This window comes from Polypterus senegalus, chromosome 13 (genome assembly GCF_016835505.1).
Source record: "Polypterus senegalus isolate Bchr_013 chromosome 13, ASM1683550v1, whole genome shotgun sequence".
Classification (NCBI taxonomy): domain Eukaryota; kingdom Metazoa; phylum Chordata; class Cladistia; order Polypteriformes; family Polypteridae; genus Polypterus; species Polypterus senegalus.
The window spans coordinates 93,988,120-94,012,618 of NC_053166.1; the positions used below are offsets into that span (position 1 = coordinate 93,988,120).

The 24,499-nt window shown below is 37.2% G+C and overlaps 1 protein-coding gene across 2 annotated transcripts in view; it reads left to right on the forward strand.

Moving 5' to 3' along the window:
- Positions 1-24,499, forward strand: part of med25 (mediator complex subunit 25) — a 242,575-nt gene that overhangs the window by 82,353 nt on the left and 135,723 nt on the right. For both annotated transcript variants that reach the window (XM_039774147.1, XM_039774149.1), the window contains exons 5-12: positions 9,179-9,303; positions 9,420-9,518; positions 14,031-14,151; positions 14,242-14,398; positions 14,491-14,639; positions 15,081-15,162; positions 22,807-23,042; positions 23,131-23,250. In XM_039774147.1, the coding sequence (XP_039630081.1) occupies positions 9,179-9,303; positions 9,420-9,518; positions 14,031-14,151; positions 14,242-14,398; positions 14,491-14,639; positions 15,081-15,162; positions 22,807-23,042; positions 23,131-23,250 (1,089 nt within the window). The remainder of the gene's footprint in view (positions 1-9,178; positions 9,304-9,419; positions 9,519-14,030; positions 14,152-14,241; positions 14,399-14,490; positions 14,640-15,080; positions 15,163-22,806; positions 23,043-23,130; positions 23,251-24,499) is intronic.

A 24,499-nucleotide genomic window follows, 5' to 3' on the forward strand; every position in this document is an offset into this window, starting at 1 on the left:
CTCAAGCATATAATATTAGATTGAACACCCTACCTTTTATCATTGCAGATCAGATTAAATACCTAGGGGTAAATATCACAAGTAAACACAAAGTTCTTTATCAACAAAATTTCGCCGTCTGTATGGAAAAAATTAAGCAAGACTTACATAGATGGTCAACCCTTCATCTCACTTTAGCTGGAAGAATTAACGTTGTTAAGATTTTTTATTTCAAAACATTCCGATATACATTAATAAATCATTTTTTAAGCAATTAGATTCAACAATAACCTCATTTATTTGGAACTCAAAACATCCACGTATCCAAAGAGCAACCTTACAAAGACCTAAGGCGGAAGGTGGCATGGCTCTACGTAACTTTCAGTTTTATTACTGGGCAGCAAACATACAAGCTATAAAAACCTGGACACAAATAGATGAACATACACAGGCTTGGTCCGCAATTTAAGTAAAATCCTGCAGTACTAATTTATATTCCCTGTTCTGTGCCCTAACAAATGTAAGTTATCGCCAATATACTAATATTTTCCTCATCTTGCACCCTCCTCTATGCTGGAAAAAATATTGCTCAATTTTGAGGACTTAGACACCATCTCTGCAATATATAAAATTATTTTACAGTCCCTCCCTTTCAAAGATCCAAGAGGACAATGGGAAAAAAGATCTCTTAATCAATATATCAGAAAAGGAGTGGAAGGTAGCAATGCAGAGAATTCACTCGAGCTCCATATGCCTAAAGAATACAATTATTCAACTAAAACTGTCCAAAATGTTCCCAGGTCAAGATCCAACCTGCGAATGCTGCAATCAGGTCCCAGCTTCACTGGGTCACATGTTTTGGGCCTGCACCAAATAAACATTATTTTGGACCAAAATTTTTAAGTTCCTTTCAGACAGCCTTGGTGTCACAATCCCTCCTAACCCATTAACAGCTGTATTTGGTGTTCTTCCGGATGGGCTTAAAGTGGAGAAGGACAAACAAACTGTGATTGCATTCACTACACTATTGGCACACAGACCTATTTTGCTAAATTGGAGGAATCCTAACTCTCCTCTATTAAGTCAGTGGGAAAACGATGTTTTATACTATTTGAATATATTTATTTGAAATTGGAATCAATCTTATTCTTAGTTAGAGGATCGGTACAGAATTTTTTCAAAACCTGGCAGGATCTAATCAATAATATTTTAGAATAAGTTCTTAAAGCACCGAAGAAGCAATTCTTTCTGCATTTCCTTTTCTTCTCCATTCATCTCTATTACCCTTTTAAACTAATCAGTTTAGGTATGTTTACAAGCTTTAAGCTTTACTCCATTGGCCATTGGCCATTGGCCATGCTCTCTTTCTTAGGGTTGGGGGTCAATTTGTTTTCATCCTATTTTTTTTTTTTTTTTGTAAAAATTGATGTATTTGTATGGAATGATTACAATTAATAAAATTAAAAAAAAATAAATAAATAAAGTTCCCTATGACTGTAATATCCCCCCTTTAAACTTGCCTTTTTAATATTACTAAAAAGATGCACATTGACAAAACATCCCTGGCTTCTGATTCTGAAGCAGACTGTTGTCCAACTAGTGTTGGACATGAAACCTTTTTGCACTGTCTGCTCAGAGAAGGTATCACAATTGACCACACAGGTTGCATATCTGTTGTATTCTAAGCTGGCCTTTCAGTGTTGCATCATATACTGTTATTTCAGTTGATCTCTGCAGTCTGTATTTCAAACATCATCAAACAAAAAGCTGGTATATGCTATGGTGTAATTGCTAGAAGCAAACAAAAATACAGCTCCTTATGTTTTCAAAGTACTTCTTAAAATCTTATATTTTCATGCTCTCAGTCAGTGCAGGACATTAATCATATTTTTATGGTGTGTTCTATGCTTACATAAAAGTCACCATGGTTACCAGTGAATATTTGGATGAATATTTAGTAGATGCACATTTTCACATATTTCTCTATAATAAGTCCTGGGATGAGATGAGACTTTTTAGCCTGGGACGAGACATGACTTTTTCAGAGAGATATTTTCAAGTCCCGTGAGACTAGACTTTGTGCCAAGAGAGTTAATCAAGCCTGGGGCCAGAAATAAAAAATAATGAGTAGATGACAAAGTAGAACGTCATAAAGAAGTCAAAAATGTTGGCGCAATACACATGCAGAAGAGGTTAGAAATAATAAAAGTTCTAAAATTCGAAAGTCTCAAAAAATGATAGTAAAGATCACATTAGTGCAAGAAAATGGAAATTATTACTCAGTGAAATAACGGAACAGCGAAAAGAGATTAAATATATTGTTCTGATTTAAACTTTAAGTCGGAGACTTGTAGATCGTTTAATTTGTGTTGCCATCTGGGAAAGTAGTGTTTCTTCCCAATGAAGAGACGTATCTGTGAGAATTAAAAGATTTATTTGGAGAAAGTAAGTGTCAGAAAAGCGAAGTGGTTGACGCGTAGTGCAGGCGGGGGTGGCGAGCAAAGCGAGCAGGGGGCTTGGCGTACTAGTATTAAATATCATTAATATATCATTAAAGTGCAAAAATTGCAGGCAGAAAGGTGAATGTAAACCAAATCATGAAATGAATGGCAATCTTGTGGCCTATGTGCATGCCTGTAAAAAATAAAAAATAATATATATATATATTTCATAAAAAGTCCTGGGATGAGACAAGACATTTTGGAAGATTTTTTCAAGTCCTGTGAGTTGAGACCTTGGCCAAGAAATGTTTTCAAATTACACCCTCCTTTCCACCACGCACACAGTAATCTCACCTCTCATATGTGTAAATGCTTTTGACAGACACATATCCTGCTCTCTCTCAGCTCTTATAAATGTTAACGTTTTCCTCACTTTAAGTTCCCAATTAAAGAAGACTTATTATGCCCAAATCTTACTGAAGAATTTCATCACAAAGGGTTATCAACAGAAAAAATTACACGGGCAATCCTAGCACCGAGAAAAACAATGAAGTCAAGCGAATTCACTCCAAAAAATGACGATCATTTACATGGCAAATTGGTTAAATGCATATCAATAGACTATGCTGAAACAGTTGGTGGTGATCGTGCAGGAGATGAAAACATCAACTTACAATATCCCGAAGAATATCTACAACCGTTAAAACCGTTCGGTCTTCCACCACTCAGATTCCTGTAGAAAGATGTATCCAAGAAAGGTAATGTACATCTTCTGTGGATAACATTACACAGCAAAGGAGATCTTGATATGGCATTCTTATTAAAATGTTAACAGTTTCCCGTTAAAATAGCTTTTGCAAAGACAATTAACAAATCTCAGAGCCAAACATTAAAAAAAATCATTTTATTTAATAGAGAAAAAGAAATGAAATTCAATCACAGGCAGTTATATGTTGCGTTGTCATGATGAAAGTCCAAACACAGAATCAAAATTCAGTGCAATATTGGCGAAAATTTAATTAAAAAAATAGTTTTTACTGAAGTTTTACAGTAAAAGTGTAAGTTTAAAAAGTATTTGAGTGTTAATTTCGAAGCCAAACAGAACAAAATTGTATTACGCAATGAATAACTCTTAACGCAACATGAAACATAATTTACTTTCAACTTATTATATTATTATTATTATTATTATTTTTTAATGTGGTTAATTACTTACTGTTATGTAAAATAGTTCTATTATGCATAGTAACAATTCCCATGAAAATAAAAATCCTTTAAATTGTACAACTGCATCCCCATATACAAGCAACAGAACAGCAAAGAGGCTAGCACGTAGCGCAAGCACGGGCGTTGGCGAGCGAAGCGAGCAAGGGGCAAAGCCTAGTGTCTATATATAGTATATATATATATATATATATATATATATATATATATGTACATACTGTATACAGTGGGTACGGAAAGTATTCAGACCCCCTTCAATTTTTCACTCTTTGTTATATTGCAGCCATTTGCTAAAATCATTTAAATTAATTTTTTTCCCTCATTAATGTACACACAGCACCCCATATTGACAGACAAAAAAAAGAATTTTTGATTTATTAAAAAAGAAAAACTGAAATATCACATGGTCCTAAGTATTCAGACCCTTTGCTCAGTATTTAGTAGAAGCACCCTTTTGAGCTAATACAGCCATGAGTCTTCGTGGGAAAGATGCAACAAGTTTTTCACACCTGGATTTGGAGATCCTCTGCCATTCCTCCTTGCAGATCCTCTCCAGTTCTGTCAGGTTGGATGGTAAACATTGGTGGACAGCCATTTTTAGGTCTCTCCAGAGATTCTCAATTGGGTTTAAGTCAGGACTGTAGCTGGGCCATTCAGGAACAGTCACAGAGTTGTTGTGAAGCCACTCCTTCGTTATTTTAGCTGTGTGCTTAGGGTCATTGTCTTGTTGGAAGGTAAACCTTCGGCCCAGTCTGAGGTCCTTAGCACTCTGGAGAAGGTTTTTGTCCAGGATATCCCTGTACTTGGCCGCATTCGTCTTTCCCTCGATTGCAACCAGTCGTCCTGTCCCTGCAGCTGAAAAACACTCCCACAGCATGATCCTGCCACCGCCATGCTTCACTGTGGGGACTGTATTGGACAAGTGATGAGCAGTGCCTAGTTCTCTCCACACATACCGCTTAGAATTAAGGCCAAAAAGTTATATATCTATACTAATAAAAGGCAAAGCCCTCACTGACTGACTGACTCACTTATCACTAATTCTCCAAGTTCCCGTGTAGGTAGAAGGCTGAAATTTGGCAGGCTTATTCCTTACAGCTTACTTACAAAAGTTAAGCAGGTTTCATTTCGAAATTCTACACGTGACGGTCATAACGGTCGACAACGTCCGCGATGTTGAACTTTCTTATTAATGGCCCCATCTTCAAGAAATTTGGTAGGTGGCTTCCCTGTGCTAACCAAAACCAGTGTACGTACTTATTTCAGTGGTATGACGCCATTGTCGGCCGCCATATTGAATTTTACAACGTCACCAATTTTCAAACTTCCCGTGTAGGTAGAAGGCTGACCCCATCTTCACGAAATTTGGTAGGGGGCTTCCCGGCGCTAGCCAAAACCGATGTAATGCTTTATTTCGTGGTATGATGCCATTGTCGGCCGCCATATTGAATTTTCCACACGTCACTAATTCCCCAACTTCCTGTGTAGGTAGAAGGCTGAAATTTGGCAGGCCCATTCCTTACAGCTTACTTACAAAAGTTAAGCAGGTTTCATTTCAAAATTCTACGCGTAACGGTCATAACGGTCAACATCGTCCACCATATTGAACTTTCTTATTCATGGCCCCATCTTCACGAAATTTGGGAGGTGGCTTCCCTGCGCTAACCAAAACCGATGTACGTACTTATTTCGGTGGTATGACGCCATTGTCGGCCGCCATATTGAATTTTCCAAACGTCACTAATTCTCCAACTGCCCGTGTCGGTAGAAGGCTGAAATTTGGCAGGCCCATTCCTTATAGCTTACTTACAACAATTAAGCAGGTTTCATTTCGAAATTTTCCACGTAACGGTCAACAACGTCCGCCATGTTGAACTTTATTATTTACGGCCCCATCTTCACGAAATTTGGTAGGTGGCTTCCCTTAGCTAACCGAAACCAATGTACGTGCTTATTTCGTGGTATGACGCCACTGTCAGCCGCCATATTGAATTTTCCAACATCACTAATTCTCCAAATTCCCGTATAGGTAGAAGGCTGAAATTTGCAAGGCTCATTCCTTACAGCTTTCTTACAAACGTTAAGCAGGTTTCATTTCGAAATTCTACGCCGTAATGGTCATAACGGTCAACAACGTCCGCCATGTTGAACTTTCTTATTTATGGCCCCATCTTCTCGAAATTTGGTAGGCGGCTTCCCTCCACTAACTGAAACCAATGTACGTATTTATTTCGGTAGTATGATGCCACTGTCGGCCGCCATATTGATCTTTTCAACAGTCTTTGTTACTTATGGGCCCATCTTCAAGAAATTCTATCAATCAAAGAACTGTCACTTACCGAGTGGTTTCCATGCCCGGAGATACCACCTACCTTTTCCATTCTCTTTGTTACATATTGTAAGACCATATCAGGCTCACTCTTGATATCCGGAGTAACATTCTGTCTTATGTATTGAATGACTGGGACAGGTTCAAGGTGTGGACTGATGACGGTACAGGAGATAATTATACTACACAGGAGCACTAGAAGAGTGAAATGCTTAAGCCCTTCACCTATGGTTCTGCATGTGAGTTGATGGCTGCCGCTGAATTGTTCGGTTGTCGCTTTCAAGTGTACCGAAATGGCCAAATATTTTACACCTTTCGACAACCGCCAATGCCTCTTAAACATCTTAGATTCACAGGTGACGATTTCAGTAGTGCACACTTTGATGTTTATGAATGTTTAAACTCTCAAAAGCTGGATGTGATTTTATCGATGAAACCGGTTGTGTGCTTACAACGCTTGACAGATGCCAAATGTCACTTCAACACAACAAATCCTGCAAATACTGTCGTAATTGAACACAAACCATGAAGCTCAAACCGATTATGACAGCAGCAATCCAAGCTGTGAGATTTGAGACAAGATTACTGTTCACATGGCCAACTGTACGTTGCATCTTTAAGAGTAAGCTCAGCGCACAGCTTGGTCATGTTACAACCGGAGGGCCGAACTGACAACATGGTATACAAAGAGATCCTTAACAAATAATTATTGGCATATTTTCCCTCAGTTTAAAAAGGTTTAATTTTCTTTTTAATAAAAATTTTAATGCAGTACTTTGCCGCTGCGAAGCGTGGGTATTTTGCTATATATATATATGGTATCTTAAATTAGCAGTGTTGGAAGTTCGACAAAGGGTGTTACAATTCTATATTTGTTTCACTTTACATTTGTACACCAGTACAATAGATTTGAAATAAAGCAATCATTATTTGTTTGAAGTGTAGACTTTCAGCTTTAATTCAAGCGGGTCTCAAAAGTATTTGGACATTTGACAGGTTGGAGCAGTTCCCAATTTATTTAATGAATTATTAAGCAGTTACATGGTCTGGAAGGGATTCCAAGTGTGGAATTTGCATTTGGAAGCTGTCACTCTGAACTCTCAATATGAGGTCCAAAGAGCTCTTCTTGCAAGTAGAAACAGTCCATCATTAGACTGAGAAAACAAAACAAACCCTTTAGAGAAACAGCAGATACACAAGGAGTGGTCAAATCAACCATTTAATAATTTTTTTTAATGATTATAAATAATAGGTTTATTAAGGTTCATTCATTCATTCATTTTCCAACCCGCTGAATCCGAACACAGGGTCACGGGGGTCTGCTGGAGCCAATCCCAGCCAACACAGGGCACAAGGCAGGAACCAATCCTGGGCAGGGTGCCAACCCACTGCAGGACACACACAAACCAAGCACACACTAGGGCCAATTTAGAATTGCCAATCCACCTAACCTGCATGTCTTTGGACTGTGGGAGGAAACTTATTAAGATACATCTGTTTTATAATTCAAATTAAGGAAAAGAAATATAGAATCAGCTATAACAAGTGCTCGAGATACTTGCTGCTTTTAACAAAAAAAACGTTTATTGCCATGAGGTCTGATGAACGCGAGGACTACCTCTTCACCCAATCCATTTGTTCAGCAGATTTTCATCAAGATTGGCCCTCACATCATGATGGTAGTGGGCAGGTACTCCATCCTGCTGGAAATTAAACTGGTCCTCATCTCCAAACTCTTCTTGAATGTGTAGCATGATGGATTCAGCAGGTTGTCCTGAGCAAAATGCACCATTTAGTACATTCTTGTAAAAGAAGAAGCACGCTGGTCAACTCAGCAACACCAGAAGGTCTGGAAAGCCACAGAAGACATCCTTGCTGGATGATTGCAGAATTCTGTCCTTGGTAAAGAAGAACCCCTTTACAATATTTAGCCAAACTATAAACACACTCCAAGAGGTAGACCATTGCTAAAGTCTGCAATCAAGAGAAGGCTTCATGAAAGTAAAGACAGATGTTTACCACAAGGTGCAAAGCACTGGTAAGCATCAAGCATAGGAATGACAGATTAGACTTTTCAAGAAAACATTTTCTAAAATCCTGTCCAGTTCTGGATCAATTTTATTTGGACAAAGGAAACAAAGATAAACATATACCAGAATGTTGGAAAGAGAAAAGTATGGAGAAGAGAAGAAACAGCTTGTGATCCGATGCATACCACACTATCTGTGAAACATGGTGGAGACTTTTTTATGGCATGATCATACATGGCTGTGAATGGAGTCAGTGACTAGTGTTTGTTGATGATACGACTGCTGGCAGAAGTAGCAGGATGAAGTTTATAAGGGCTGTAGTATATGCTCAGATTCAGGCAAATGCTGCAAAACTTATAGGACAATGTTCACAGTACAGATGAATGACGGGCCAACACATACTGTGAAAGCAAACTAAGTGATTTTCAATGCAAAACAGTGGAATATACTTCATTGCCCAAGTCAGCCCAACTGGACATACATTTCACTTTCTGAAGATAAAACTGATGGCAGAAAGTCCAACAAACAAGCAGCAACTGAAGACAACTGCAGTAAATGCCTGGAAAAGCATCACTAGGGTGGAAACCCAGCACTTCGGGATGGCTTTGGGTTCCAAACTTCAGGCAGTCATTGACTGTAAAGGATTTTCAACCAAATATTGAAAATTACCATTATATTTATGTTAGGTTATCCAAATAATTTTGAGTCCCTGGAAATGGAGGGGGGTTGCAGAAAAGTGGGGGTCTACACAGAAAGATGGCTCTCCTTAAATGGCTTGCGCAGTGTTTTGGTAAATCCCTTAAATTGAAGCTGAAACTCTACACTTGTCTCACCTAATGGATGCTTTATTTCAAATCCATTGTGGTGATGTACACAATTACATTACAAAAATTGTGTCACTGTCCAAATACTTATGGACCTATCTGTATATCATAAATTCAAAAACTGCCAGAAAGTCAGTTGGAGATAGAGTTTTCCAGTTATGATGTAGTATAACATTAATTATACTTTGATAGGCACCATGCAGAGATAGTGATACTTTACAGAATGTTTTTTTGAATCAAATTCAACACAATAATTATAAATAATGGCCATTGTTTTTATCAAGGTGCAGGGTTTTCTTTACAGTTTTTTCTACCTCTTTAACCTCTATTTTTTTTTTTGTTTTCTCCCAGTATGGAGGTACTCAATATAGCTTGGTAGTCTTCAATACTGTTGATTGTGCTCCAGAATCTTATGTTCAGTGCCATGCTCCAACAAGCAGTGCCTATGAGTTTGTAACTTGGATTGACAGTATCCAGTAAGTATGAACATATTGCAAAGTTAAAGATTTTCAATTATAGGTTCAGTGCTTATTTATTTTAAATATGGTTAAGCTAATAATTTTAAATCCTGTTTTATTTTCTTTATTATCAGATTTATGGGCGGTGGAGCAGAGAGCTGTAGCCTGATTGCAGAGGGTCTCAGTACTGCATTACAGCTTTTTGATGACTTTAAGAAAATGAGGGAACAGATGTGAGTATAGCAAAATGTGCCACAGCATAAGCTTCTCTTATTCGAGGCAATGTAACTGTAAGAAAAAGTAATAGTGACAAGATAAGAATGATGTTCTATTTTCAAATATTAAAATAAATTTATACATTTTGTGTTGGAGACAAACATGACTAGTTTAGAGATGATATCAGTTGGTTAATAACACTGTGTTAATGATTATTGTGCAAAGGAATAGGACTAGTTTAGTGAGGGCAAATGAGATGTATTGTTTCACTCTTATTTGCAATACTTTGAGAATTTGGGTATAATCTTACCTAACTATATACAGTACATACAAAACCGGATTCCAAAAAAGTTGGGACACTATACAAATCGTGAATAAAAACTGAATGCAATGATGTGGAGGTGCCAGCTTCTAATATTTTATTCAGAATTGAACATAAATCACGGAACAAAAGTTTAAACTGAGAAAATGTATCCTTTTAAGGGAAAATATGTTCATTCAGAATTTCATGGTGTCAACAAATCCCAAAAAAGTTGGGACAAGGCCATTTTCACCACTGTGAGGCATCACCCCTTCTTCTTACAACACTCAACAGACGTCTGGGGACCGAGGAGACCAGTTTCTCAAGTTTAGAAATAGGAATGCTCTCCCATTCTTGTCTAATACAGGCCTCTAACTGTTCAATCGTCTTGGGCCTTCTTTGTCACACCTTCCTCTTTATGATGCGCCAAATGTTCTCTATAGGTGAAAGATCTGGACTGCAGACTGGCCATTTCAGTACCCGGATCCTCCTCCTACGCAGCCATGATGTTGTGATTGATGCAGAATGTGGTCTGGCATTATCTTGTTGAAAAATGCAGGGTCTTCCCTGAAAGAGATGACGTCTGGATGGGAGCATATGTTGTTCTAGAACCTGAATATATTTTTCTGCATTGATGGTGCCTTTCCAGACATGCAAGCTGCCCATGCCACACGCACTCATGCAACCCCATACCATCAGAGATGCAAGCTTCTGAACTAAGCGTTGATAACAACTTGGGTTGTCCTTGTCCTCTTTGGTCTGGATGACATGGGGTCCCAGATTTCCAAAAAGAACTTTGAATCGTGACTCGTCTGACCACAGAACAGTCTTCCATTTTGCCACACTCCATTTTAAATGATCCCTGGCCCAGTGACAACGCCTGAGCTTGTGGATCTTGCTTAGAAATGGCTTCTTCTTTGCACTGTAGAGTTTCAGCTGGCAACAGCGGATGGCACGGTGGATTGTGTTCACTGACAATGGTTTCTGGAAGTATTCCTGAGCCCATTCTGTGATTTCCTTTACAGTAGCATTCCTGTTTGTGGTGCAGTGTCGTTTAAGGGCCCGGAGATCACGGGCATCCAGTATGGTTTTACAGCCTTGACCCTTACACACAGAGATTGTTCCAGATTCTCTGAATCTTCAGATGATGTTATGCACAGTTGATGATGATAGATGTAAAGTCTTTGCAATTTTTCGCTGGGTAACACCTTTCTGATATTGCTCCACTATCTTTCTGCGCAACATTGTGGGAATTGGTGATCCTCTACCCATCTTGGCTTCTGAGAGACACTGCCACTCTGAGAAGCTCTTTTTATACCCAATCATGTTGCCAATTGACCTAATTAGTGTTTATTGGTCTTCCAGCTCTTCGTTATGCTCAAATTTACTTTTTCCAGCCTCTTATTGCTACTTGTCCCAACTTTTTTGGGATTTGTTGACACCGTGAAATTTTGAATCAACATATTTTTCCTCTAAAATGATACATTTACTCGGATTAAACATTTGATCTGTCATCTACGTTCTATTACAAATAAAATATTGACATTTGCCATCTCCACATCATTGCATTCAGTTTTTATTCACAATTTGTTTAGTGTCCCAACTTTTTTGGAATCCGGTTTGTATAATGCCACCAACAAAAACACTTTTCTGTTCAGTTAAAAGCTGGAATTTGGCAAGATTGTACACTTAAGGCAGTAGGCTTCCACTAAGAAATGACATTTCAGTATACAGTGCTGTGAAGAAGTATTTGCCCCCTTCCTGATTTTTTTTGGCATGTTTGTCACACTTAAATGTTTCAAGTGATCAAACAAATTTAAATATTAGACAAATTTAACCCAAGTAAACACAAAATGCAGTTTTTAAGTGATGATTTTTTTATTAAGGAAAAAAATTATCCAATCCAAAGGGGGCAAATACTTGTATCAATAATTAGGGATTAAAAGCCACACTTACCATAGAAAAGCTAAATACTCCAAAATCTTAAAAGTGCTTTGACTGGTTTGATAGAAATTTAGTGATATTATGGAAAAAAGAAAATTAGCTGACTCATATTTATTTTTTGCTAATACCATTCTAATGTACATGCTCTGCATTCCGCTCAGAGGGACATTTATACAAATGAAGGACAGGGCTGAAGCGATTGATGGGCTACATGAACAACAGTACCTAAATTATAGGTTGGATGGATAACTTGAAAATTGGGTGGTGTCCTGAACAGGGAAAAAGAGACATCATGTTCATGTTTGCCATTTATAGGGATGTGTGAAATTGAAGGAGATACTTCAAGGAAGATGCAAAACTCAGTGGTTAGCAAATATGCTATAAAGCTTGAGTGTAGGTGTTGCTTTGCTAGCATAAATATGGAGGGAGAGAGAAGTATAGGCTGAAGTGTTGTCCTCAGAATTAAAACCAGTCGGGACTAATGGCATCAGTTTAATAGTCAAAGTTACATTTTATATACAGTACAAAATAGTTATTTGATGTCATATTGTTTATTAGCATACACAGTACTTCTAAGTCAGGCCACATCTTAATCATGACTAGTTATGGGCATTGGCTGTAGTAAGGCAGGAGCACAAATTACCATACATGATCCAAATAAAACAGGAAAATGATAGTTTTTTACTTTTTATTTTTGTATAATGGATGGATGGATAGTATAAAAAAGGTACTGCGGTTTGAAATTTTAACTATCTTTGGTCGACAATTTAGGTATCTCTGAAACCATTTGATGTTTGTGGGTGTATGTATCTAACAGTCCTTTAATACTAAAAAAAACTGAACCCCTGTAAATCTATTACCTTTGAGGAAAATCTATGAAGTAATATTATGTCTCCTGTAACTATTTTTGTGATTTTTCAAATGAATTTGGTTAGTAATTAACATTGTAAGTATTTGTTTGGACCATTTTTTGAAATGCAGTTGCCCTTCTGAGCAAAGAAAAAATCTTTAAATCACTAGTGTGAAGATCTTGCATGTGCTTTTGGAGATAACCCATTTATCTTCAGTCTTCCACACTTAATAAATGATTATTCTATGTCAAGTCGCATAATTTATCAGAAGATATTTATGTATTCCTTTTCGACCTATTTGCTTTTCACAAGTGAGGAGAGCTGCATGACTTACATGATATTGAAGCATTCTTATTATCATTTTTATACCCAAGTGAAAATAATATAATCTGCTTAACTAAACCTGGCAGTAATACAGTGCCGTGGCAAAGTATTTGCACAATTCCTGATTTCCTTTATGTTTGCTTATTCATAACACTTCATAGTTTATGATCTCCAAAACAATTAGTGTAATACAAAAGAAAACCTGAGTAAACACAAAGTAATAAATGATCACGTAATTTACTGAAGGGAGCAAGTTCTGCAACACCTGTTCAACCAATGTGAAAATGTAATTTGCCTGTTAGTCACTTAATCAAGCAATGAACCAAGTTTGAACAATAATGGTATAAATTAAACTAGACACATCCAAGCTTAATTGCTGCCACCCCTATTGAATTTAAACGGCACTTAAATAGAATCTTTCCAACAACTGAATTTATCTCAAAGGCCTCAACAAGTAGCACATTATTCCTTGATCAAAGGAAATTCCAGAAGACTCGAGAAAGTTACTGAAATATGTCAGTTGGGAAAGGTTTAAACAGTAGTAAATCTGCACAGTAGTGGACAGCCTAGCAAAATTACTACAAGATTAATATAGAAAATTCATCAATGCCAAAGACTTAAATCCTGTTATCTGCAGTGTTTGATTGCAATTGTTGCCTGCTAAAGGTGTCACAAAAAATATAACATTTCGAGGAGCAGTTGCTTTGTTACATGAATGAAATAGGTGCTTTGGGGAACTTTTTTCCTTCAATAAATCATATGATTTACAAGCTGTTCATTGTGTTTACTCAGTTGTTTTGTAATCGGTTTATCATTGTACTGTATAACATATCTTAGCAATCTGCTCTCTATATAAAGTTGCTTATAAAATATTTTCCAAACTGTTTTATATCATTAGTAATGTGGCCATAATGATTCCCAGAAAGATTTCTTCACTTCAGATTACATTTAAGTGTCCATGTTTTAACTGGTATCTGATTTTTAACAAGATATTATTAAACACTGTTCTGCTGTGTAAAGAAATACCAAATCAGGTTTAGTTTTTTTGAGAGACAATATACCTTAAGCATAAATAGTATATTTATTAGATGGTATTGTTTTTGTTACAGTGGACAAACTCATAAAGCTTGTGTGCTTATTTGTAATTCACCACCTTATCTGTTACCGGCTGTGGAGAGTTCTACATACTCTGGGTTTGCCACAGACAGCCTTGCACAAATAATTGGAGATGTAAGTATGAGAGCTGCATTGTCTTCTTTTTTATTCTTGGAACTTTGAGTGTATGTTTCCAATGTTTGCCTCTCTCTCACAATTTTATAGAGGGGTATCTTGTTCTCAGTTGTGTCACCTCGAAAACTTCCTGCACTTCGTTTGCTGTTTGATAAGGCAGCTCCTGGAGGCCAGCCTGATTCTCAAACTAAAGACTTTGCTCAGGATCCAAGGCATATGGTGTTGATAAGAGGAATATCATTGCCAAGTAAGTATATTAGCCACATTGTGTTCACCTAAAGAAGCACTACATGCTATTTAATAATATTATGATATTGATTAAATTTTTTTTCTCTGCAGTTGCCTCTGGTGTAGTACCTGTTGCTCCTGGAACTGGGCCATTGAAGCAAGTAATGCCTCAGCCACCCACTGCAAGCCAGATTGGAATGATCCCTACGCAGTCAACTACTGCAAATCAGTCACTGCCTCCAGCTTCACAATCTTATCAGGTAAAAATTCAACAGGGAAGCCCGTATCTTTGTCTGGTATCATGCTTACTGGTATTTTATTTTGTCCTGGTAAGACAACAGTATATCAGTTCAATTAATCCAGTTCAGGTTTGCAGTTAGCAAGGGCCTATCCAGGGTACAAGGCATTAATCATCCCTGGATAGTGCACCAAGTCATCACAGGACCAATTTATGCACACACCCACACCAAAAATCCCAAAACAGCCAAACTGGAATCTCAATTAAGTTAACCTGCAGATCACTGGGGATGTTGGAGGAAAGCCCAAATGAGGTAAATGTACAAACTCCATACGGATAATGTGTGAATACAAGATTCAAATCCAGGAACCAAACCGAAGTGCCATTACAATCCAGTTTACTATTATCCTTGCCTACTGCTAAGCCAATATACCTGAATATATCTTTCCTTTTGGTTACCCAGGTAGCCCCGACCAATTCACTTATTGCTGCTCAGGCTGCTGCCCAACTGGTTCTTGAAGTTGCTACCAGAGAAAAGAATCCCTGTAAGTAACTTGGATACCTCTAATTTTACTAGAATGTAAAATAGTATTCCTGGTGGTGGAATATTCTTTTAGGACTTAGACATATGGAAGTCAGCCACTTGGAAACAAATGTTAACTTTCTGCTTTTCTAATGCTTTTCAAATGTTCATTTAGTGTGTTTTTTGATAATTTAGTTCTCTGTGGAAGTTAAGGCCTTGTTCACACGGGCGTTAAAATCGAGCTTTTTGCGTTCGTAGCGTCCAGTGAGCGCGGATCAAGCGCCTAGTGTTTTCTACGTAGGAGTCAATGAGAGTGTTCACACGGGCTTTGGTGACGTCGCGTTGTCCGCAGCGCTTATACGGCATCAAAAACGTTGCATGCAGCTTTTCTTGGCGTTCAAAACCCAACGAACGCAAGGAAACCGCTTCTAGTTCGCTTTTCTGCGCGTTTATTTTACGCTTCGGAGGACCGGATATTTTTATGTTTTCATGTACAACATATATATTTTCATATTGCTTATTTTATTGTCTCATGTAATTTGTAAACCATGAACCTATTAATTTATGTTCTAATATAATATTTGATAACGATTATGTGGGGGGTGCAATCCATGGTGGGGGCATTTCAGTGCATAACACCGGTATAAGCGCACACTCGACTACTGTTTCCTTACCTCAAAGTGACAAGTAGTCTCTCTTCGGGGCTAACACCAAGTCGCATATTGGTTGATCGGCGTGCAATGTGGCATTGCACCAGCTGCAGCAGACAATCAAAAGTGGAAACCGACATCCGACAGTAATTAAAAAACTTGCGCGGAAATTTTCACATTTCTTCATAAAGCATTAAAAAACTTCCTTTAACCCGACGTTGTGCAGTCAGAGGATGAACCCAGTAGCGCGCGATATTTTCTCTCCCTATGTCGGCGTATTACGAGTATTTTTAAAACAAGAAGATTAATATCTAACATAGCAAAATGGTCCATATTGAAAGGAGGCACCTCAAATAAAACGACAAGGGCTTTCATATCCAGTTCCCGACACTGCCTCCACAGGTTAACACACAAACTACAATTTGGGCTGCAGGCTGGCATTAGACAGAGACAAACGAACGCCGGTGTAGAAGTCAATCGATCGCCACCACAAAATGCAACATAAACGTCTAGGACGTTCAGAGCAAGTTCGTTTATCCAAAAACTTAACGCCTGTGTGAACAAGGCCTAAAAGTGGGTTCTGAAAATATCTGAATTTTCCTTTGAACATCTATACTCTGTACTACTAAAAAAAATGTTAATGGGCACATGCAGTTAAAATACCAGTTTTTCTTATTAGCATAATTCGAACTATTGCACTTTAGGCCTTATGCTGTCTACATCTGGGGTCTCACGTATAACACCGTGCATAGAATTCACACCAAAAATGGTGTACAGGCAAAACTAGAAATGTGCCCACACACAAAAAATAATCAGATGCATAAAACTGTGCATAAGCAAAGTTCAACGCACTTTCCTTTTATCAGTCCTTATCAACCTGAATTTTAACGCACATGCCTACAGACCCACCCCAACTCCTCCCAGAATTTTGCCTATTTGAATATGTAAATAAATATAAATGGCATGTTCCATTCAGTGTTTTGTTAAAAGAAAATTGCAAAACCATATGTAAAAAAGAAGAAATTCTGACTGATTCTGATAAACTGGAAGAACCCAAACTCTCCTCTTTTAAGTCAGTGGGAAACCGATGTGTTATATTATTTGAAATTGGAAAAAATCAAATACTCAGTTAGAGGATCCGTACAGACTTTTTTCAAAACATGGCAGGATCTAATCAGTAACATTTTAAAATAAGGTCATGAAGCACAAAGAATTTATTAATTTAGGTATGTTTACAAGCCTTAAATTTTACGCCGTTTGGCTTGCTCTCTCTCTCAGGGTGGGATCGATCTGTTCTTAACTCAATTTTTCTTTTTGTAAAAACTTGATTGCTTTGTATGGATTGCAATAAAATAAATAAAAAAGAATTTCAATGAATGTAAAATGGACTGCTCAGTGAAATGTAAGCAAGGAAAAACTTACTATTTGGTGGCTTAAGCAGTTTGGGATTAGCAGCAAAAGGAAATTGTTGGAATGTCACAGCATGGCAATGTCACTTAAAAGTTCAAGTTCAGAAAGTCACACTGTGCCTGAAATAAAAAGAGAAGTGGTCAGATATCAAAATGGACACAAAAAGGCAAGTTGCAGCCCACTGTCTGAGTATCATAGAGATGCTTATTAGGGGCACAGAGAAGAAATAAAAAATAAGAACACAGTGAAGAATAAAAAGGCCTATATTGAGATTAAAGATTAAAAGATTTCAAAATTTTGACTTTAATCTCGTCTTTTATATTGTCATTAAAGAAGAACTTTGTAAACTTCATCTTTAAACTGCGGCAAGCAGTGATCACCACACAGAATACGTTACATCTATCTATCTATCTATCTATCTATCTATCTATCTATCTATCTATCTATCTATCTATCTATCTATCTATCTATCTATCTATCTATCTATCTATCTATCTATCTATCTATCTATCTATCTATCTATCTAAGCTCTCTGAACATTTTAGAATACTAAAATGTATACTTGATATCATTTTCATAATGAAGTGTATTAAACATGTGGAAGCATGGTAGTGCTACTGTGCCAGTCCCAGCAAGGATCAGGGTGAGGTAGGAACAATCCTAGGTCATGGCAACAGCTTGTCACAGGGTGAATACAAGCACACATGCATACACTTGTAGTGTCAATTTAGCATCAGCAATTCCCCTGTTCTGTATGCCTTTGGACAGAAACTAAAGCATGCAACAGAAACCTACCAGGAAAACATTCAAATTCCTGGCAGGATACACCTGGGACTTGACCCCCTCACTGTAAGGCAGCAACGCTGCTACTGCACCACCGTGCCCCACATCTTTAATTGTTAATATATTACATTATTTAAATGAAGTTAATAATATATATGTAAAATGTAATGTACATTAATGCATTTAATAATAAAAAAAATCAAGTATACATCCTAGTATTCTAACAGCACACAGCTCTAAGAGGATAGCTCTTGGAAATCTAAATCAGTGTAGAAGCCAGTCATCATCATCTGTAAATATGCACTCTCTTCTAATTCTTCCATTTGCGATGTCTTCTAACAATGCTACAGGAGCCATGATAGTTGGAATAGTTGGGCCATTCCGTGCACCAATATATACTTACAGATTGATTGCAATCAAGTACTTTAAATTTGTAAATGATATGCAGTTCATTTTGGTATATTTGATAAAGCCCGCGTCATGGATGCAAATATAAAAAAAAAAAAGGGAAACCACACAAAACAGTAGCACTGATTTGACACTGGGTGCCGTCCAGTTACAAAACCAAGCAGAAATGTGTGTATGCATGGCCTGAACGGCCGTGAAAATTTACATGTCTTTATGCCAAGTTTAGTTTTTATACAGCTCGATGTGAGAATGGAAATGGGCGCATGCAATATTTTTGTGAGTATGCACCATTTATACAGTACATGAGGCCCCTGGTCTTTACTTGCCATTGTTACTGTGTTTGCTTAGATAACCATAGTGTTAACTGAACAGAAGTATCTAAATTAATTTTAAAATTTAGGTTCTGCTGTGGCTGTATCCAAATATTATATTTGCAAGATCTGTTGATGAAAGAATTCTTACATGCTGTATTAGCCGGATGATTTGACTTAAAAATACCATAACTAAGAAAGGGAATAGCTAAACCAGTGCAAAATCAATTCAGTTATACAGTAATGTCAATAATGTGAATTGAGTTTATCTTACAATTTGCAGGTAGTTTGTGGGCAATGAAATCAAATGAAAGAATTTAAATGCAGGTCAAATTCAAAGTGCTTGGGACTGAAAAAATAATTAGTTATAACTGGGCACTTCCAGTTGACAAAGCTGAGTTGAGGAATGATGAATTCTATGGCAATGTCTGTTAAGTAAATTGTAGTTTGGTGTCCATAGTGCGCTGTCAGCGTTATTAGACTCTGGGGTCCAGTTTTTGAGGGTCTCCCTTGATATCCGGAGCATGTGCCATTTCAGCTACATAAACATCACCCCTCTGTGTCCGTAATGCATGCTTCTGAACTCTAAGGCCCAGTCGACACAGGCATTAAGATCTTAGTTAAATGAATGCGCTCTGAGAGACCTAGGCGTTTAAGATGGGTTTTGTAGTGGCGCTTAATTGACTTCAGTATGACGTTACATTTGTGTCTGTTTACCTCTGATAAACGGCAACCTGCAGCCCAAATTGTAGTTTTGTGAGTTTACCTTTAGGGGGCAGTTATCAGGCAGTCCTGAGTGTTTTTAACCTGTGAGGTTTGAGGTTCATCCTTCATTGGATTTGTGAAATATTAATCAGTTGGCTTTATTAGACCTGAACATTTACATCCTTGTGTTAAAAAATCCTCCTGATAGGGTGACATAGGCAGAGAAAACATTGCTGCCACTCCTGGGTTCACTCTTTGACTGCACAGCATGTGTGTAATCTATGAAGAAATGCAACAATTTCTGCATAAGTTCTTCAATTCCTGTCGGATATCAGTTTTGAGTTTTGATTGCCTGCTGCAGTTGGTACAACACCAATATGCAAGTCAGTGTTAGCCATGAAGGGCAGCTACCTGTGACCTTGAAGTAACCAAATATAAAAACAGTACTCACATTTGCAATCGCCCACCGGCATTAACATTCCATAGTAGCTAAAGTTACGGCATTAGTTCAAACCTACAGCCTGTTTAAAATTCTCCATTATTCTTCATTCTCCATTATTATTTTGTTTATATTGTGTGTGTGTGTGTGTATTTCTGATATATATTTATATATAAAATACACACACATGCACAGGCATAATCATGGGACATATCTGGTTTTCCATACATTGTTTTTTTTTTTTAACTTCATATTGACTTGTTGCAGGCATTTAAATTACATTATAGCTTCATGTTCAGAAATTAACACAACCAAAATCTTGTCGTGATATGCAGTTTTACATAGGTTGTTCAGAAAATACAACTGTATAATGCGTAGCCTCAGATTTGCATTGAAAAGCACATTTTTTTAAAAACAGGATCCTGCTCCAACTATATTTCATTGCTTCAAGATGATATTGCTCCTGTGACAGCCATTAAAATATTGGATATACTTACTGTGTCTCTGTAACAAGAAAGTAGAATATACTATGCTCTGTTACTCAGTTTTTAAATATTAATCTTTATTAGTTCAGATTTTTTTTACTTGAAAATTCATGTTTGTGTTTGTTTATTGGTATTTTTATGTGTTATTAGTTATTTTTCTATTTCATGTAATTGGTATTTATTTTAATGTTGAAAAATAATTGGTAAAGATCAATTTTCTTTGTGTTTTTTTTAACACTATTGAAAATCACAGAGCAATGAAAAAAATATGTCAAAAAGTGCTTACTGGGTACATTTGAGTCATTCGAGCTGCAGTTAAAAGTGACTTGATTCCAATTTTTGGCTCATATCAGATTTTTGTTGTACTGTTCAAATATAACTGTGTACTGAGAGTCTGTCCTGAATCTTCAAAATGAATAATAATTAATCGGATAGATGCGATTTAATGGACAATCATGAATGCTAGTTACATGCCGACTGCTGACTTTTTTTACAGTGCAAGTTGTTTTCAAATTTTTAAGGTCAAGATAGCAAAAATTATTTGAGGGAAGTCATCTCTCCCAAATCTGTATGGAAAAGCTGTGGACATAACAGATGGGTCAATGCATTAAAGAAAACACAGAGCAATTAGCCCGTACTGTCAGACTTTCTTTTTTTGAATTTCGCATGCAATGCAATCACAGCAATATAAACATAACTGCTACAGGGATAGCTCTAAGTGTGCTCAATTTCCTCAGAATTCAGAATTGACGATTATTATTATTATTATTATTATTATTGTTGTAATTGCGATTATTAGTTCCGATTAGGAACACCAAAGTGAAATATGCTTTTTTTGTGGCCAAGTGTGTATTCTGCATTCTGTATACACACAACATAGAAGAAACTACATTTAGCAGCTTCCTAGCATTTGAAACATACTGTTTCTATTTATTGTTTACAATAAAGGTACAGGGTACTTATTTATAAATATTTGACAGGGTTGGGGGTTGATTTGTATTCGATCTTATTTTTGTAAAAATTGATTTATTTGTATGGAATATTGTGTGATTTCAATGAAATAAAAAATAAATAAAAAGATTTGTGTGCGTTTTATAATACGTTAAATACAATAATTTTATACTTAACCGAAAATTTTTTTTTTCTTTTTTCTAAACAAATGTTAATAAAAATCACCACTATCCATTCAAAAATATTAAATGTAGGAACATGTTAAACATAGGAGGGACTATTAAATTTTTGTTCTGCTGTATTTGCCTAACCTCATGTAAAAATTAAATGAAATCAAAGTATAATAATTGTCTTTTCATATTTGCCAGTCATTCCTTTTTACTGTGCTCTCATTAAATTATGCATGCAATATCAACTTCCAGTCAATAAATGTCATCAAAGTTTTCCAGCCAGAGAACAACAATGCAGAACTTTTTTAGGGTGCCAGGAGCGAATGTGTATAGTTTAATCCATTAGTCACATTCACAGATGGTGATGAACAACAGAGTATGATGTTTGCATTGTTTTAATGCAAAGCCAATTTGAGAGTTGCTTATACTTTAAATTAAATCCGCTTTTAACAGTGTATTATAAGCCTAGAGTTGCAGTCCTTGTATAACCATGTTTATCGTTTTAAATTTTTTTGCTTCGTTTGTGTCACTTATGACCTAATAATGATATCAGTATTGTTGTGATTGTTTAATTATTATTTATGTTCTAGCTGTTCTATTCTCTCCAATCCACCCCTCCCTATTTGATGAGCCAACATACATGTCTGCAATGATTATTTCTGAGTTAATATAAATGTGATGTATGATGAACTAGCATTCAAAGCAATGTTGGTTCCTGCCTTTTAGCCAAAAGGCTCAGGAGCTCCCTCACTCTTAAAATAGAATTGGTAGATTCAGAAAATGGATTTAAGGTGGTTTTCTTCATTGTTCTTCTGATTTCAGTTTTTCATTTTCTGCCATAGTATTTTATATTTCTCTGCCAAATCTTTTATTACTGCAGCAGTTTCTAAGCGTTTTTGTATTTGATATTGTCTTGGAAATTACTATTATTACCACTATGTTAGTTCTGTTAATCATCTGTTGATGGCTGATTTAATGTTTTTTTACATTTTGACTTATCTATTTTTCTTTACATTTTTGTATTATGTATCTTGCATTCATCTAATGCTTCATATTTTTGCTCTGCTTGACTTTGAAATTTCTTGTTGTACTTCACTCCTTTTATTGTACAACTGAACACTAAACTGTGGTTTAAGGAGATGTCTTCATCTTCGTAAAGGCTGAATTTCCTTCCATCACTGTGTTTAATCATTCACTATGTTTAATCAATAAATAACATACCTGTCGTGTTCCAGTACCTCAATATTCAAGTAAATATTTATTTTACGTATTTTACAGATATGTAGGTTTTATTCCTATTTCAATCACTGATTATGTGGTATTCTTTATTGTTTCTTATTTTCCTGTGTTTTAGTCACTAGTATGGCTTCCTCTGGCACAACATTCAACAAATTGGCCCCATCTCAGTCTACTGTCATACCAGCTCCACAACCCAGCTTGGCTACTGTCACAGGGCAGACAACACAACCACAGCCAGCACAACAGCAAGCTCCACCTCCAGGACCACCTCCAAGTCAGCAGCAGGCACCACCACCACAACTCCCATCTATTCCAAATCAACAACAAGCCCCTCAAGGCCAGCCAAGCTTGGTATATAATTGTCATAGGCTTTCTATTTATATACCTTTAATTGGTTTTCAGGAACAAATAGGTGTTGATAATTTTGATTCTTTTACAGCCAAATGTATCTGTTTCCACATCTACTACAAACCCCATGGGACAGCCAACTCTGGCAGGAGCTCAGCAAGCTTGTGCAAACAAAGTTCTAGCTTGGAGTGGTGTTCTTGAGTGGCAAGAGGTGAGCAAAGCCAAGATTTAAAAATTGGAATATGTAAAGTTAATGCTTATGTAAAAGATAATAGTCTAGGTTTCTTATTGTTCACTGTGATATTTTGCAGCTATTAAGCTACATTTCAACTGAGAGTACTTGAAATTCCTGTGTTTTGATGCTGGGGTTTGAGCACACTCATGTAACTTAATTAAAATCTAGCATTAGTTAATTGGGCAAGTAGAACCTTACAACCAAGACTATCATAGACACTGACTAGATAGATAGGTCATTAATCCTCAAGGGGAAATTCACATACTCCAGCAGCAGCATACTGATAAAAACAATATTAATTAAATTAAATTAAAGAGTTAAAAAATGCAAGGAGAGAGTGCGAGGCAGGTATAACAGTCTATAATCTTGTATAGTGTTAATGTTTAAACCCCAACCCAAAGGGTGGAACTGAAGAGTCGCATAGTGTGGGGGAGGACCAGTCTTATCAGTCTGTCAGTGGAGCAGGACATTGACAGCAGTCTGTTGTTGAAGCTGCTCCTCTGTCTGGAGATGATACTGTTTAGTGGATGCAGTGGATTCTCCATGATTGACAGGAGCCTGCTTAGCACCCGTCGCTCCACCACAGATGTCAAACTGTCCAGCTCTGTGCCTACAATAGAGCCTGCCTTCCTCACCAGTTTATCCAGGCGTGAGGTGTCCCTCTTCTTTATGCTGCCTCCCCAGCACATCATTGCGTAGAAGTGGGCACTCGCCACAACCGTCTGATAGAGCATCTGTAGCATCTTATTGCAGATGTTGAAGGATGCCAGCCTAGTCGTCTCTGTCCTCTCTTGCACAGAGCATCAGTATTGGCAGTCCAGTCAAGTTTATCATCCAGCTGCACTCCCAGGTATTTATAGGTCTGTACCCTCTGCACACAGTCACCTCTGATGATCATTGGGTTTGGTAGGGGCCTGGGCCTCCTAAAGTCCACCACCAGCTCCTTGGCTTTGCTGGTATTTAGGTGTAGGTGGTTTGAGTCGCACCATTTAACAAAGTCCTTGATTAGGTTCCTGTACTCCTCCTCCTGCCCACCCCTGATGCAGCCCACGATAGCAGTGTCGTCAGCAAACTTTTGCACGAGAAGGACACAGAGTTGTATTGGAAGTCCGATGTACATACGCTGAACAGGACCAGAGAAAGCACAGTCCCCTGCGGCACTCCTGTGCTGCTGACCACAATGACAGACCTGCAGTTCCCGAGAAGCACATACTGAGGTCTGTCT